General features: G+C 36.4%; 1 protein-coding gene across 5 annotated transcripts in view; it reads left to right on the top strand.

The window, feature by feature from the left end:
- The window catches only part of LOC113065937 (GTPase IMAP family member 8-like), a 167,696-nt gene extending 152,816 nt beyond the window's left edge, over positions 1 to 14,880 (top strand). For all 5 annotated transcript variants that reach the window (XM_026237487.1, XM_026237492.1, XM_026237479.1 and 2 more), the window contains 3 exons: positions 8,149 to 8,226; positions 11,376 to 11,945; positions 12,370 to 14,880. In XM_026237487.1, the coding sequence (XP_026093272.1) occupies positions 8,149 to 8,226; positions 11,376 to 11,945; positions 12,370 to 13,772 (2,051 nt within the window). In that variant the 3' untranslated portion in view covers positions 13,773 to 14,880. The remainder of the gene's footprint in view (positions 1 to 8,148; positions 8,227 to 11,375; positions 11,946 to 12,369) is intronic.
- Positions 14,881 to 15,164: the final 284 nt, after the last annotated feature.

Here is a 15,164-nt window from a genome sequence, read left to right as displayed (position 1 = left end):
TTCCAAAGCGCTCGGGCAGTTGCGCCCCTGAGGCGTCTGCCGTTGCTAAGCAACCATGACGAGCTCCGTGACGTGCTCTCTCCATGAAGACGCGGAAATTTCAGTTTGTGAACACCCCCTTACGATCCGCTAGCAGGCCGTCAAAAAAACGCGTTCCAAAAACGCTAGGGCTTAAGCCCCGAATATTGTGTTACCTTGTCTTTCTCATAGAGCAAAACAATTTATCAGAAAAACACATGTGAATAAGACTACAGCTGCCTACTATTTCTCTGAAGAATGCTGCTCAGTTTAACTGTTCAGAACAAACAAGGGACTCATGCACAACCATCACAAAACAGAAAGACAGTCGAGGATCATCAGGTGACCACACACAGTACTAGGAACCAAGGGTTCCCAAACTTTTGAGTGGGGTTATTTTAATAATTTCAGCATTTTTTTGTCTTGTGGACTAAATGTTAAAATATTTTATGTACAATATCTTACTCAGGACAGTACTAAATAAAATATAACATGCATTTAGTATGATCTCTCTTATTTTTTTAAAATTACTCACATTTTCACAGATTCTGCAAAGGGTGCCCAAACTTTCGAGAATTGTAACAAAGTTTAATGTTGTATGTAAACTGTGTTTGAGAGAGAGAGAGAGGAGTCTGTTGGATGTTTAGCTGTTATTTGTTTTATGGACTCAATGTTGAAAATGTAAAACATTTCAAAAACTGTTGGCAGAAGTGAAAAATAAATAATTTTATGAAGTTACAATTTTGTTTGATTCCATGATGTATTTTACTGAACATGAGTATTTACAATGCAAATCCAAATTATTTTAATTTACTGACAGTTACTTATATCTTTTCTTTTAACTTTATTAAGATCAGATTCTGCAGGTAAAATTACAATAATAAGGTGACTTGACTTGGACTTAACTTGACTTGACTTGACATAGCTTGTGACTTGACTTGACTTGCCCAAGAAAAAAATACTTGGGACTTACTTGAGACTTGAAGGTTAAGACTTGAGACTTACTTGAGACTTGCACATGTGTGACTTGGTCCCATCTCTGATATTCATATTCAAGTGTTTGTGCTAAAATTATTAATGCGCATGCATGACGGAGGCGTCCTCTTGATCACTTGAATTTTTCCTGATAATGAATTAACTTAAAATTGCGGTGTCTCACATACATGAGATATATATTTACAGAAAGCTAGAAATGTCTTTTAAATGAGTCCATTCAAAACGAAAGCATTATATAATCTGTGAAGGTTGCATTTTTCTCTAAAGGCACATCCATGTGGAGAGAGTCAGCACTGTGAATTTCATGTTGCAGCCGACAAGAAAACATTTTTTAATTAATAAATAATTAAAATGTCTCCTTTCTAACAATTATTAGGCTACTTCTGCCTGTGCTTTGTGGCAAACTTAATGCATATGCTTGAGCACGGAATATATTAAAGCTGGATTATAGATGTAAATTTAAAATAAACCTGTTATTAGTTAAATAATGACAAATGAATCAATATTAAATTAAATACCCTCTAGACAGCTCTGTTTTAAAGCATTTTATACGCATTTGCATAAATTCTTCTTTCAGAACGGTCCATAATGGAGAGATGCCTTGACACTGTAAAAAAAATATGGTTTTTAAAGATGTTACAATTTTATATAATAATGTTATTGTTGTTTTACTTCCTCCTCCTATCTTATTTTACAATAACATTAATTATGCAATCCTTCCCTTTGTGCAACCTGGCGGTTGTTTTGCGAATGATTTTAACACTTGCAGTACACGCAGTGGCATTACCCATTCTGGTTGTCTACTGTCTACCTACTGTAGGTTGTATGTCAAAATCCCTGAAATACGACCCATCGGAGAGTATTTAACAATTGTGCCCCATCAGCAACAGGACACTTTCATATTAATGCTTTGAGTATTAATTACTCTTCACGCTTTACATGTAAAACTGCATTTTTCCATCTCAAAAATGTATCTTAATTACAACCTATTCTATCAATTTCAAATGCAGAAATGTTAATCCAGGCATTAATGACCTCAAGGTTAGATTATTGTAATGCTTTATTGGGTGGTTGTTCTGCATGCTTAGTAAACAAACTACAGCTAGTCCAAAATGCAGCAGCAAGAGTTCTTACTAGAACCAGGAAGTATGACCATATTAGCCCGGTCCTGTCCACACTGCACTGGCTCCCTATCAAACATTGTTTAGATTTTAAAATCTTGCTTATTACTTATAAAGTCCTGAATGGTTTAGCACCTAAATTTTTTATCAAGCTCTTGTTACATTATAGTCCTCCACGTCCGCTAAATAAAATTTAGGACATATCTCTGTGTTTTTTCCATTACATTTATTTATCTCTCAAATGCATACATCAGGTCTTTAGTGACCCAGGACATCATTCTCTATTCTCTTCCTCCTTAACTTCCACCTTAACCATGGTTCCCTGGGTAGGGAACAAAACACAGCATCCTCTAGGGGTCACTATGAGGAACGCCTCGTCATGACCCGTATCTAAAGGGTACATTCAAAAAAAACCAACAACATGTTGGCCGAAGACAGCCAATGACGTCAGTACCAGTGCGACTATAGTATAAATAGGTGCCGGGAAAACATGTCATACCCTAGGTTTAGGACCCACTGCTGCTGAGGCACAGAGGAGAATGAGCTTGTGGGGAATGCAGATGGATCTAGCCGATGAGATTAAAGAGTGCCAGTTTTCTGATAATTTTTTTATAAAAAATTTGTATATGATGACATGACGTTTCACACATAATTACCGCAGGCATAACACAAACGAATATCAACAGTCAAAATTGAACTTATTTGGGTAACACTTTAGAATAAGGTTCCATTAGTTAATGTTAGTTAATGTATTAATTAACATGAACAAACAATGAATAATACATTTATTACTGTATTTATTCATATTCGTTAATGTTAGTTAATGAAAATACCGTTATTCATTGTTAGTTCATTGTAATTCAAAGTGCATTAACTAATGTTAACAAGCACAACTTTTGATTTAAATAATGCATTAGTAAATGTTGAAATTAACATGAACTAAGACTTATAAATGCTGTAGAAGGATTGTTCTTGCTTAGTTCATGTTAACGAAAGTAGTTAACTAACATTAACTAATGGAACCTTATTCTAAAGTGTTACCCTTATTTGAATGGCTTTACTGCAGAGCAATTACTATCTGACGTGTCAAAAGTATTCACATTCATTACTCAAGTAGAAGTATAGATACTAGGGTTTAAAAAGACTTTTGTAGAAGTTGAAATAAAAACTCAAGCTTTTTACTCAAGTAAAAGTGTAAAAGTAAAAGTACTTAAAGTATAAAAGTAAAAGTAATGTAAGGAAAAAAAATTCCATTAATAACAAAAGCTTAGGCCGCGCCACAGGGGCCTATTGTGCACTACCCCACCTCCTCAAAAAACATTTTTCTAAAGGCCATAATGACTATAATGTTATATTAAAATGTTCATGTTGAAAAATTTGGGATGCACTAGGCTACCTGTTTCAGCCGCATATATGCCCACTGAAAATGAACTCATTTTAGTACAATGCAAATACATTAAAGAACTAGAGATATGATGACTAGTTGCCTATAAGTATTGTTATGGTGCAAAAAGTCAAACTTCAGGGGCATGACAAGAACATTGGTGCAGGCTTTGTAACAATTACCCTTGTATGGTTGTCTATATACAATAAACATTAGTGCTGTCAAAATGTTTGATTAATCTAAGTGATTAATCCAAAAATACAAATGAAAAATAACTCATAATCCTGATACCTTCCTGACTGATATCTTCCTGTATTCGCTACATACGTCTGCTATGTCCAGTGTGTGTGTGTTAGCAAACGCTAATTTATTCAAACGTCTCGCTACCGAACTACCAATACTTTAAAAAAAAAAGAGCAACAAAAAAAAACAATGGATAACATTAAAGAAAATTACAAATATTTAAAATAAATCTATAGCTTTCACCTTGGATGCTCTCATTTACCAAGTTGTGCTTTCCTTACTCTAAGGCTAATAAATATATTTCACAATCTGGTCATTATTTAATACAAAACCACACATAATATTTCTACTGTATCTCTGTCACTCACTTTATTTAGTTAAGATGAGTGCTGTCTGTCTCTGTCTTTAATCAGTTCTACCAGAAAGACTCGGGAGATAGAATGATGTACGAAGCATACATTTATTGACAGCTCAGCGAGCACAATTATAAATTTCTTTGGCGGAAGGCCCCGTCCATGGTTCGTAATCCGAGGGTAGCGAATCTGCATTTCCTGCCTGAAGACGAAGGCAGGGGCGCAGCCGACCCCCCCTGGAAGGTAAGGACAGGACCATCCTGGTGGTGGTGGGGAGGTTGGAGGTTGTTGTCGCGTCGGCATCTGCGAACTCAAACATGTGTAAGTACGATCTTTTATACAGGAGTATAAAGACGTGATTGGATAATGATGAAGGTAATTAGTGACGAAGTGATTGAGTCTTCCTGGCAGAACTTAGGCTAAAGCTTCCAGTTCTACCAGAAAGACTCGGGAGATAGAATGATGTACGAAGCATACATTTATTGACAGCTCAGCGAGCACAATTATAAATTTCTTTGGCGGAAGGCCCCGTCCATGGTTCATAATCCGAGGGTAGCGAATCTGCATTTCCTGCCTGAAGACGAAGGCAGGGGCGCAGCCGACCCCCAAAATTAGGTGGATTATGAGACCTCCAGACGGGGCCAGCCTTCCCAAAAGTAGATGAAGTATACCCACCAGTTGTGAATCCTAAGGTTCCTGGAAGATATAGAAAGAGAGTTAGCATGATCAGTATAATGACGTTAGATTAAACCTCTTATAAGTTTTTTTTTTTTTTTTTTTTTACAGAAATAGCCGCAATAGGCCAGACACAGACAGCCACAATGGCCGACACAGACAGGCCTCGATAGACCGACATAAATAGCCACGATAGGCAGGCACAGACAGGCCTCGATAGGCCGAACATAAATAGCCACGATAGGCCAGACGCAGACAGCCACGATAGGCAGACACAGACAGCCACAATGGCTGACACAGACAGGCCTCGATAGACCGACATAAATAGCCACGATAGGCAGGCACAGACAGGCCTCGATAGACCAACAGAAATAGCCATGATAGGCAGACACAGACAGGCCTCAATAGGCCGAACATAAATAGCCACGATAGGCCAGACGCAGACAGCCACGATAGGCAAACGCGGACAGGCCCCAATTGGCCGAACATAAATAGCCCGATAGGCCAGACGCAGACAGCCACGATAGGCAGACACAGACAGGCCCCAATAGACCGTACATAAATAGCCACGATAGGCCAGACACAGACAGCCACGATAGGCAGACGCAGACAGGCCCCGATAGACCAACATAAATAGCCACGATAGGCCAGACACAGACAGCCACGGTAGGCAGACACAGACAGGCCTCAGTAGACCAACATAAATAGCCACGATAGGCCACACGCAGACAGCCACGATAGGCAAACGCAGACAGGCCTCGATAGACTGTACAGAAAAATAGCCATGATAGCCAGACACGGACAGGCCTCGATAGACCATACATAAATAGCCACGATAGGCCAGACGCAGACAGCCACGATAGGCAGACGCAGACAGGCCTCGATAGACCGTACAGAAATAGCCATGATAGCCAGACACGAATAGGCCTCAATAGACCATACAGAAATAGCCACAACAGGCCAGACGCAGACAGCCACGATAGGCAGACGCAAGACAGGCCTCGATAGACCGTACAAAAATAGCCATGATAGCCAGACACGGACAGGCCTGTTGGCCACACCTCAAATGTTGTCTTGACCAATCAGATATTGTCTTGGCTCGGGGGTATCATAAATCATATGTTTATCTTACCAAGCATGTGGTCCGAATTTTCCTGCTCTGGCAGGGTCTAATTTTGGACATGATTCCTATAACCAGAATATGATATATTTGACAAATAACTGATTGTCTGGACTATTTCAAGCAAGCAGATTCAATTACATAGATAGTAGACATGACTATGTATCCTTAAGCTATACCATAGTTATTAAAAGACATACACAATAAGTGATTATAACATGATAGTCAAATGTGTGGGTTACATATAAATGAATATGGAGTTAAGCGATGGACTGATATTCATTTAGAAGTCATTTTGGAGTTCATTTTGGTCCATATATATGTACAAAAGACAGTTTCTTTGTCATTATCTGACAAAGATTTCTGTGGAGACCAGAGGTTCATAGCTCCTCCCCCTTAGGAATTTCAGCCTGGCACTGCTGCGTGGGGGAAGTGTTTAAGGAAGTGTTTAACTCCCATGGGTTTACATGTGATGTCCGACGTTGCATCTCACTTACGAACAACAAATTTGACAGTCTCTTCTGCAAATTAAAATTGTCAATAATTGTTATAGTGGTGTTAATGTTGAAAGCTGTTCTGTGAAAGCGTTGGTTGGTTCAGCTCGTGTTTCAGCCACAGCCCTGATCGACTCTTTAATTTGTCTGGTTCAAGTCATTTCTGCTACATATGTCATGATCGTTAAGTAATGTCTAACTATATCAAGAGTGTTGCTTTCCCGAATGTCAGCGCGATCGCTTTTATACAATAGCTCAACTAAAAAGATGCTAGTATTAAGTGTGTTACATTAGTCACAATTCTGTCTATCTCTGTTTTGGCAGGGAAAAGTTTTTAACAAGGCCAAAGTAAGACCAATTGTGTCTCCGTGCAGCACTGAGTATTTTGTTACTGAATTAATCTTTGTTTTTGAACAAAGCATTTGAATCTATGATTCAGTGGCCCATTCATAAAGACAATCACTAACTTCATTTCTAAATGAATCAGCCGTTTTGAATGAGTTAGTTCACTCATAAAGACAAATTTGCTGCCACCTACTGGTGGCTTTAGTGTCATATTTCTTTATCCATGTCAGGCTTAAATCATCTCAAAAACACACTGCAAAATATTGTTATATATATATATATATATATATATATATATATATATATATATAATATATATAAATATGTCATTTAATGTCAATATTGCACACCCCTAAAATAACCTAGCATCATCTTCAAAAAAATTTATTTCTCATATGTGTGTGTGTGTGTATATATATACAGTGTTGTTTAATTATTGATTTGTTCCCCCATTCTTTCTTTTCCCCCCTGTATTTTAGTAGAGTGTGCCATGAAACTGTTTTATTTGTCAACACCCATCAGACATCATATTGTTTGAATTTGGTTGCTTAAACAAACTACGAAAAATAACTCTTATATAATACTCGTGAGTCATCTTTATACACACAAGCTTTGGATGTGACTGTGAGGGCACATAATACAGCCTTTGGAGCGCGTGAGCACCAAATGGCTTAAAATTCTTAAAAAGGTGTGCAAATTATTATACATTTTTGTGACAATGCAACAATGACCCGATTAGTGAAGAGACAGTTCTGTCAGCTGTCCTGAAATTATTTTAAAACCGCATGGCATTTCCATGTTATTCATGACCTTACACATCCTATAAAAGCAAATGATGCACGCTCTTAATCACTTAAAGTGACGTGACATACAGCCAAGTATGGTGACCCCATACTCAGAATTTGTGCTCTGCATTTAACCCATCCGAAGTGCACACACACAGAGCAGTGAACACACACACACATACACTGTGAACACACACCCGGAGCAGTGGGCAGCCATTTATGCTGCGGCGCCCGGGGAGCAGTTGGGGTTCAGTGTCTTGCTCAAGGGCACTTAAGTCGTGGTATTGAGGGTGGAGAGAGAACTCTACATGCACTCTCCCCACCCACAATTCCTGCCGGACCGAGACTCGAACTCACAACCTTTCGGTTGTGAGTCCAACTCTCTAACCATTAGGCCACGACTTCCCTTGGATAAACTGGTCCACCAGTGTGATTGTGCGAGTGCTCCGTTACCTCTCCCTTCTGTAATCATGTGACGGATACGTAGCCCTGCTTTGTTTCCGAGACCTCGCAATTTACAAAATAACCACTGTACGTATTACTAGCAAATGTAACTTCACTGATAAGCTACATGGTTACAATTTAATTTAACACCACTGATCTGGCTGTTGCAGGTGAAGGGGACACATCTAGCCTTCCAGGCCCCAGTGAAACACAGACCACTGAGACCAGGGATACTCAGCCTGAAGCAAGTAAGACCCTTGAATACCATTTATTCAACCACAATTTAAAACTTCAGTGACTTGTTTCCAAGTAAACATTTACATTCCTCATTAATTAATCTCAAACACTACTGGTCTATTATACTCTATATGCTGGTCTATAGTATATCTTCCTATTTCCTTAAGTTTATGACTTATTTTGGTAAATATCCTCGAACAATATCAGCAAAACTCAATCTCGCCTAGGGCAGCCATAAAAGGGCTAGACGCCAGCCCTGGATGTACATTTTCTAATTGTTTTATAAGAACGCCCCCAGATCTCAAGAAAATCTCATACCAAGCTTTACTATCGTAATCGCGGGTTAATATTCGGATATTTCGTGTGTACAGAGGTGTTTCAGTGTTGTTTTGGCCAGATAACTACCAGGAAGTGTGCAGGAAGCATGTGAACCGATTTGGCGGTGTCCGGTTATGACACTCTAAGATTGACATTGGGAAGGCCCAATCAGAGTCTGAGTCACACACAGCACGAGCTGCCGGCACAGCAAACACATACACAGATCGCTGGGAGAGACTGTTTATCATCTGATCGCGTAAATCCGTGGAAAATTAATAGAAATGACGATTCTGTCTGAAGAAATATGAAGTAAACATCAGTAAATATATCCATATATCTCCGCAGATATGCATCTTTTGTCTATAAATCCTTATTGAGGCTGTTCAGTGAATCTATGTGAACACAAATAAACCGCTGCTGACGTGACTGAATATGAGTGAGTGGTGAATTTCTATTCAAAATGTGGCATAATACGGATTTATTATTTTGCACTCCTGACATAAATCACTAAATATCTGTCACTGCAACAGTGTTTTATCAAAATATTGGTCAAATATCGAAGCTAGAGTCTTTAATCTTTCAATTGATGCACAGTTTATCCAGATGAAGTAAGAGAGTGATGTTTAATGTGCTGTGAAAGTGAAACAATAATAAACTGTGGCCATCTGCGATGCTTGCATGCAAAGGGGTTAAATAAGGTAATGAAGTATTTTTACTTCGTTACTTGACACCTCTGATTACTACACGCAATGAAGTATAAATGTCACTGACATTTTATGCTGGATGTAGTCAATACACTGCCAGTGGTCAAAATCTTGAATATTAAGTGATTGAAAATTAAAGTTTTGAGTATATGGCTGAGATCGTGAATATGAGGTAATCTGACGATGACAGCGATGGTAAAATCATTATCATTATTGGTCCGCGTCACTAAAAACCTGAATACATTATAATGATTGGCGAAACATTCATTCATTTAAGGGTTAATAATACTGGAGTTACTTAGACTCGCATTAGCCAATTATTTGTAGCAGTTTCAATCTTGTATTAACAGTTTGCATCTGAGCATCTCTACAGGCCTTTCTCCAATCATCTATTAATCTTCTCAATAAGGTCCTTCCTCCATGCCTCTAAACATGAGTTTGCAGACTCCTGAGAACCTTCTACAAACATGTTATATAAAAATTTAATCAAACCTTCACAATTAAAATTTTTGGTCATTTCCTTTTCCAAAATGGATAAAGGGGGTATATTAACAAAACATTTAAGAAATGTAGACATGTGTCGGTATTCGGTTATGTGGTAATTGTTATCGCGGCCACTTTTAAATACCATGAATAATTATATATTACAAATTATTCTGAATTTGGAGTGCATTTTAAAAATAATTTTCCCATCAACTGGTCATAATGCACAACACTGCTGTATGATGCTGGAAAGACGCGTGTGTGCTCTGAATAAACAACCATGCATGCGAAGCACATGGAGGAATACAACATGCCCTAGAAAGTGTTTTGAATCCTTATTGTTCATTCACACTTTACATTAGGGCTTCATTAGTAAAAATTTGTTAATTAATAATAACATAAACTGCCAATGAAAAATTATTCTGAACATTAATTAATCTTAGGTATTCCAATATTTAATAACACATTGTTAAAATCAAAGTTGCAGCTGTGTTATTTAATGAGCTAACATGATCTAAGACCTGTATTTTTAACAAAAATTAATAACTCCTGTAGCAAATGTAGCTATTGCTCATTGTGAATGTTAATGGCTATCTAATGAGGTCTTATTGTAAAGTGATATCAATTTTTCTTTATAGTTCTTTTCCACTTTAATCTGTGTAAAACTTTTAACTTTATAATTTTTTTCTGTATTGCTTTATTGTATTTAAATATTAAGTTACTTTTTTTATAAGAAAAAAGTTATACTGTATTATGACCACGTTTTTTAAACTAAATTTCAATACCATGATAAATTAATTAATCGCAACATGAAAATTTGATACCGGCATTTCCCTAATGAAATGACAAAATAAAACTCCTTACTTGTAAAAAACTATAAAAACTGATTTCTAGATATAACATTTTTTCCATATAAAAACTTTTAATTCCTTTTTCTGCCCAGAATTTAATGCCTAAATCTTTTCTTCCAGCAATATTTTCTTTATCCATATAATGAGATAATGAAAACAATAAAGCAAAATTAATAACATATTACCCATGAAAACTCCCTCACAATATCATTTTAAAAGATTGATACCATTGTAACATTCCTATAGACAGTATTTATTCATTTGTACTGTGAATTGATAACTGCAGGCATCCTTCAGATGTTGGATGTAAAATTTAGAGCCGGGCAATTTTAAGAGCTCATAATCTTTCCACATGATAAGCAACATTTAGCCTTAAGAATATTTGTGAGTACAGTCACAGGTCTTGACTACATCTCTATTGTTAGATAAGAGAGACATTCAGAATATGACTGTTAGCAGCATATAATTAATTGAATAATTAACCCATAACAATAATTTATAACACATTCTGTATTTTATGACTACCAAAGTTCTGTCATGACAACTCTCACTGTTTAGCATGGTAATGGGTATGACATTGTTGAAATGAACAATGTTGTTATACAGTATAAAAATACCTTTATTTAAAGGATTTCACATTCACTAACATGTATTTTATTTGACATACAAATAAATGAATTTTGTTTGACATTATTTTTATTTTATTATAGAAAATAATGTAATAGCCAACTTCAGTTATTGCAGTAAATTGCTCCATGTTTATTATTATCTCTCCTAAACTCACTTCTTTTTAATCTTAAATAGAACCAATAGAGTTGATGGAAAGTATGCGTTTAAATTTGGTCTTGCTGGGAAGATCGGGAGTTGGGAAAAGTTCAACAGGAGATGCAATACTGGGAAGGGAAGCTTTCACATCAGAAATAATCTCCACATCACTCACACAAGCTGTGAAAGTTGAAGTTGGTGATGTTTGTGGATTACCTGTCAGAGTTTATGACACACCAGGATTTTCTAATTCAGAGCATGGGATATATGAAGAAGTCCTTGAGAAATGTGCATTGGGCTTGTGTGCATTTCTCCTGGTTCTCCAGGCAGACAGATTCACTCAAGAAGATCAAATAATTGTCGAGCAAATTGAGGAGTTGTTGGGAGAAAAACACAAAGACAATACCTGGATTATCTTCACCAGAGAAGATGAACTGGAAGAAGGAAAGAAGACCATGAATACTGTCATTGATGAGAATAAAGCTTTGAAGAAATTTGTACAAACGTATGAACACAGATTCCATGTATTGAGCAACAAAGATAGAAAAAGAAGTCGTGGCCAAGTGAAATCTCTTGTAGATGATCTTTTCCAGAGGACCATACACACTTGTAAGTGTACTGATGTCTGTTTATATTAGCTTATAAATATGCTTTCTTGTTCATTAATGAATTTTCCCCCAAAAAGATTAAGTATAAAGAATAACCCTTACTTTCTTATTGTAAATAATAAAGAGTGGCTTAATCCAGGTGTTTTCAAACCTATCCTAGAAGACACCAAGCACTGCACATTTTGTATGTACCCTTCATATGACACATCCACTTCAGGTTTTGCAGTATCTAGTAATGAGCTGGGGTCTCATTTATAAAACTCTCCATAGATTTCATTTGCATTAGCATTTACAACAAGTTAACAGTAAAATTTTACAATAACTTAGCAGTTTTTACTACATTATTAGATGTAGTAGTTGGCACAATATAGATGTACAATTGTTTAATTGTGATTTCTTTAATTTATTTTATTTTTTTTATTCAGTGCCACAAAAAGGACCAAAAAGAATTTCCACCAACATCCAGGACATTCCAGTTTCCAATCGTATATCCAGAAGGATTGTGCTGCTGGGTAAAACTGGTGTTGGGAAAAGTGCATCTGGAAACACAATACTGAGAAAGAAAGCGTTTCAATCTATGAATGGCACAAATTCAGTAACACGTAAATCCTCAGAGAAACATGCGGTTGTTTTAGGCAGGAAAGTGTCTGTAATTGACACTCCTGGTTTCTTTGACACACAGATGGAACCTGAGCGGTTAATGATAGAGATAGCGAGAAGTGTTTATTTATCCTGTCCTGGACCACATGGTTTTCTCATTGTGTTTCCTGTGAATAATAGATTCACTGAGCAGGAGATGGAGATTCCTCAGATCATTGAGGAGTTGTTTGGAGAAGAAGTGTTAAAATACTCCATCATTCTCTTCACACATAAAGATGATCTGAAAGAAATGTCAGTAGAAAAGCTCATTGATAATAACGTAAATCTAAAATATCTAGTTGATCAGTGTGGAGGCAGATATCATATCTTCAACAATAGAGATGAGAATAACATAGAGCAGGTGGATGTTCTGCTGCAGAAGATTGACACAATGATAAAGCAGAATGGAGGAGGATACTACTGTAATGAAATGTTTGAAGATGCTCTGAGATTCAGACAAGAAATAGAGATTGAAAGTGCAAGAAAGAAGACAGAGGGGAGAATCAGAACAAATATACAAAGAGAGAATAATGTGAGACGACAACAAGAGGAGAAAAAAAGACAAGAGGAAATACAGATAGAGAGGGGAAAAATAGAGGAGAAAAACCAGAAGATAAAAGCTCTGAATTCTGAAATAGAAAAAATTAAGGTGGAGATGCAGACAGACAAAGAGGAGAGAGATCAAGAAGAGAAAAAAAGACAAGAGGAGATTGAAAAAGTGAGAAAGGAGACAGAGGAGAAAAGTGCAAAGATAAAAACTCAGAGCTCTGAAATAGAAAGACTTAGAGTGGAGATGCAGAGAGAAAAAGAAGAGAGAAATCAAGCAGAGAAAAAAATACAAGAGGAGCTTGAGAGAATGAGAATGGAGTCGGAGGATAAAAGCAGAAAAATAGAAGCTCAGAAATCTGAAATAGAAAGACTTATTGTGGAGAAGCAGAGAGAGAATAATGAGAGACAACAACAAGAGGAGCACCAGAACACACCAGAGTCCGAAGAAAGAAGTGGATTTAAGTTTTTTTTTTCTAAGTATTGGAAATATTTTTTAAAAGGCATCGCAGTTGGTGCTATAATTGGGGGAGTTTCTGGTGGAGCCATTGGTGGAGTTGTTGGTGGAGTTGTCGGTGGAGTTGTTGGTGGAGTTGTCGGTGGAGTGGTGGCCTTAATTGTTAAAAAGCAGGGGCCTCACTAACTTCTTAATACCCGAGAAAAAGTTTTACGAATTTTTTTCCCCATGTCTTTACATTGCTTAAAGGATTAAAAATAATGTAAAAAAAAAAGAAAGAAGATATTTGATTCAAAAGTTATGCTATGCTAGGTAGAGGACATCAGGACTAAATTTCTTTAAAAAAAAAGTAAAAAAAGACATATATGAACATGTATAGGGAAAAACAATAGATTTTTAGTTTTCAACAATTTTCTTTTACCAAATTTGTATAAAGATGATTCTCAACTATGTTATAAAAGAATGATCCAATATACAATTTTTCTTTCTGCAAAATGTGTGTAAAATGGGCATAAATGGATTTTGTCAATTATATACAATGTATCTATAAACTAAATCTAATTTGCATATTAATGTGTTTTTGGGGCAACATGTAATGAAAAAATAAGTGTAATAATGGGAGTAATAATTGACAAGATTTTCATAATAATATATAATATTTCATAGAATATTGAAACATAATTTATTTTCCTATAATTATGTTTTGTCTCTCAAAATGTGTAATTAACATGCTTTTAGTCCCAGTGTTCTCATGTGAGGACAGGCATGAAATCAACGTTCTGTTTTGTAACAGAAAGTCATATTTTGATTTGAAACCCCACAACATTTTTCATAAGATGTTGATTGATGACACAAAATTAAAAAAATGTGAATTATTTAAATAATAATTGCAAAGTATTATCAGATGTCCATAAGAGTGTCACTAAATTAATTTCAGACATTCTTGAAGACCAAGGAGAAGGAGGAGTCATGATGAAACATCCAATCATTTGGTATCTCTGAAAAAAAAGCCCTGAATGTGCTCTGTACAGGAGATCCAGACTTTGGCATGTACAGTGTCAGAGAAATTCACAAAAATGTGCTCAAATGAGGCCACAGGTTCTTAAGAGGTTAAAGTATGCTGCAAATATCATGAAAGATAATATCAATACAAACTCCTATGTCGGTTGACAGTAATGAATTACTGTATAAAATGAAAAACTGAATTGAGATATTTGTCTTTAAATGTTGTCATATATTCTCCACAATTATTTGCCTGTATGTTGTGCAAAATAAAACAACAAATTAGAAATTATTTCATGTGATAAATCTATAGAAAATGTCTCGGGTTACTTGACTGTAACCCTGTTCCCTGAGAAAGTGAGAACAAGATGCTGCTTATAAAACAGTAATGAGAACATCCAGCTTGCAAAGCCCGTGTGTAAAACATGGCAAGAATTTTCTTAAATAATCTCAGTGAGCTACGTAGTTTATTACGTGCATCTGAACGTGACATAAATCTGAAGAGCATGTACTGGCCACAGTAAGTGAAATCTATCCAGCTCTGTTGTCGTGAACGGCAGAGGGCAGAAGGCTTCA

Source organism: Carassius auratus, chromosome 4, assembly GCF_003368295.1.
Source record: "Carassius auratus strain Wakin chromosome 4, ASM336829v1, whole genome shotgun sequence".
In the NCBI taxonomy this organism is placed as follows: Eukaryota; Metazoa; Chordata; class Actinopteri; order Cypriniformes; family Cyprinidae; genus Carassius; species Carassius auratus.
The sequence above is the reverse complement of the archived record's forward strand: the minus strand, read 5'-3'. Positions and strand labels throughout refer to the sequence as shown.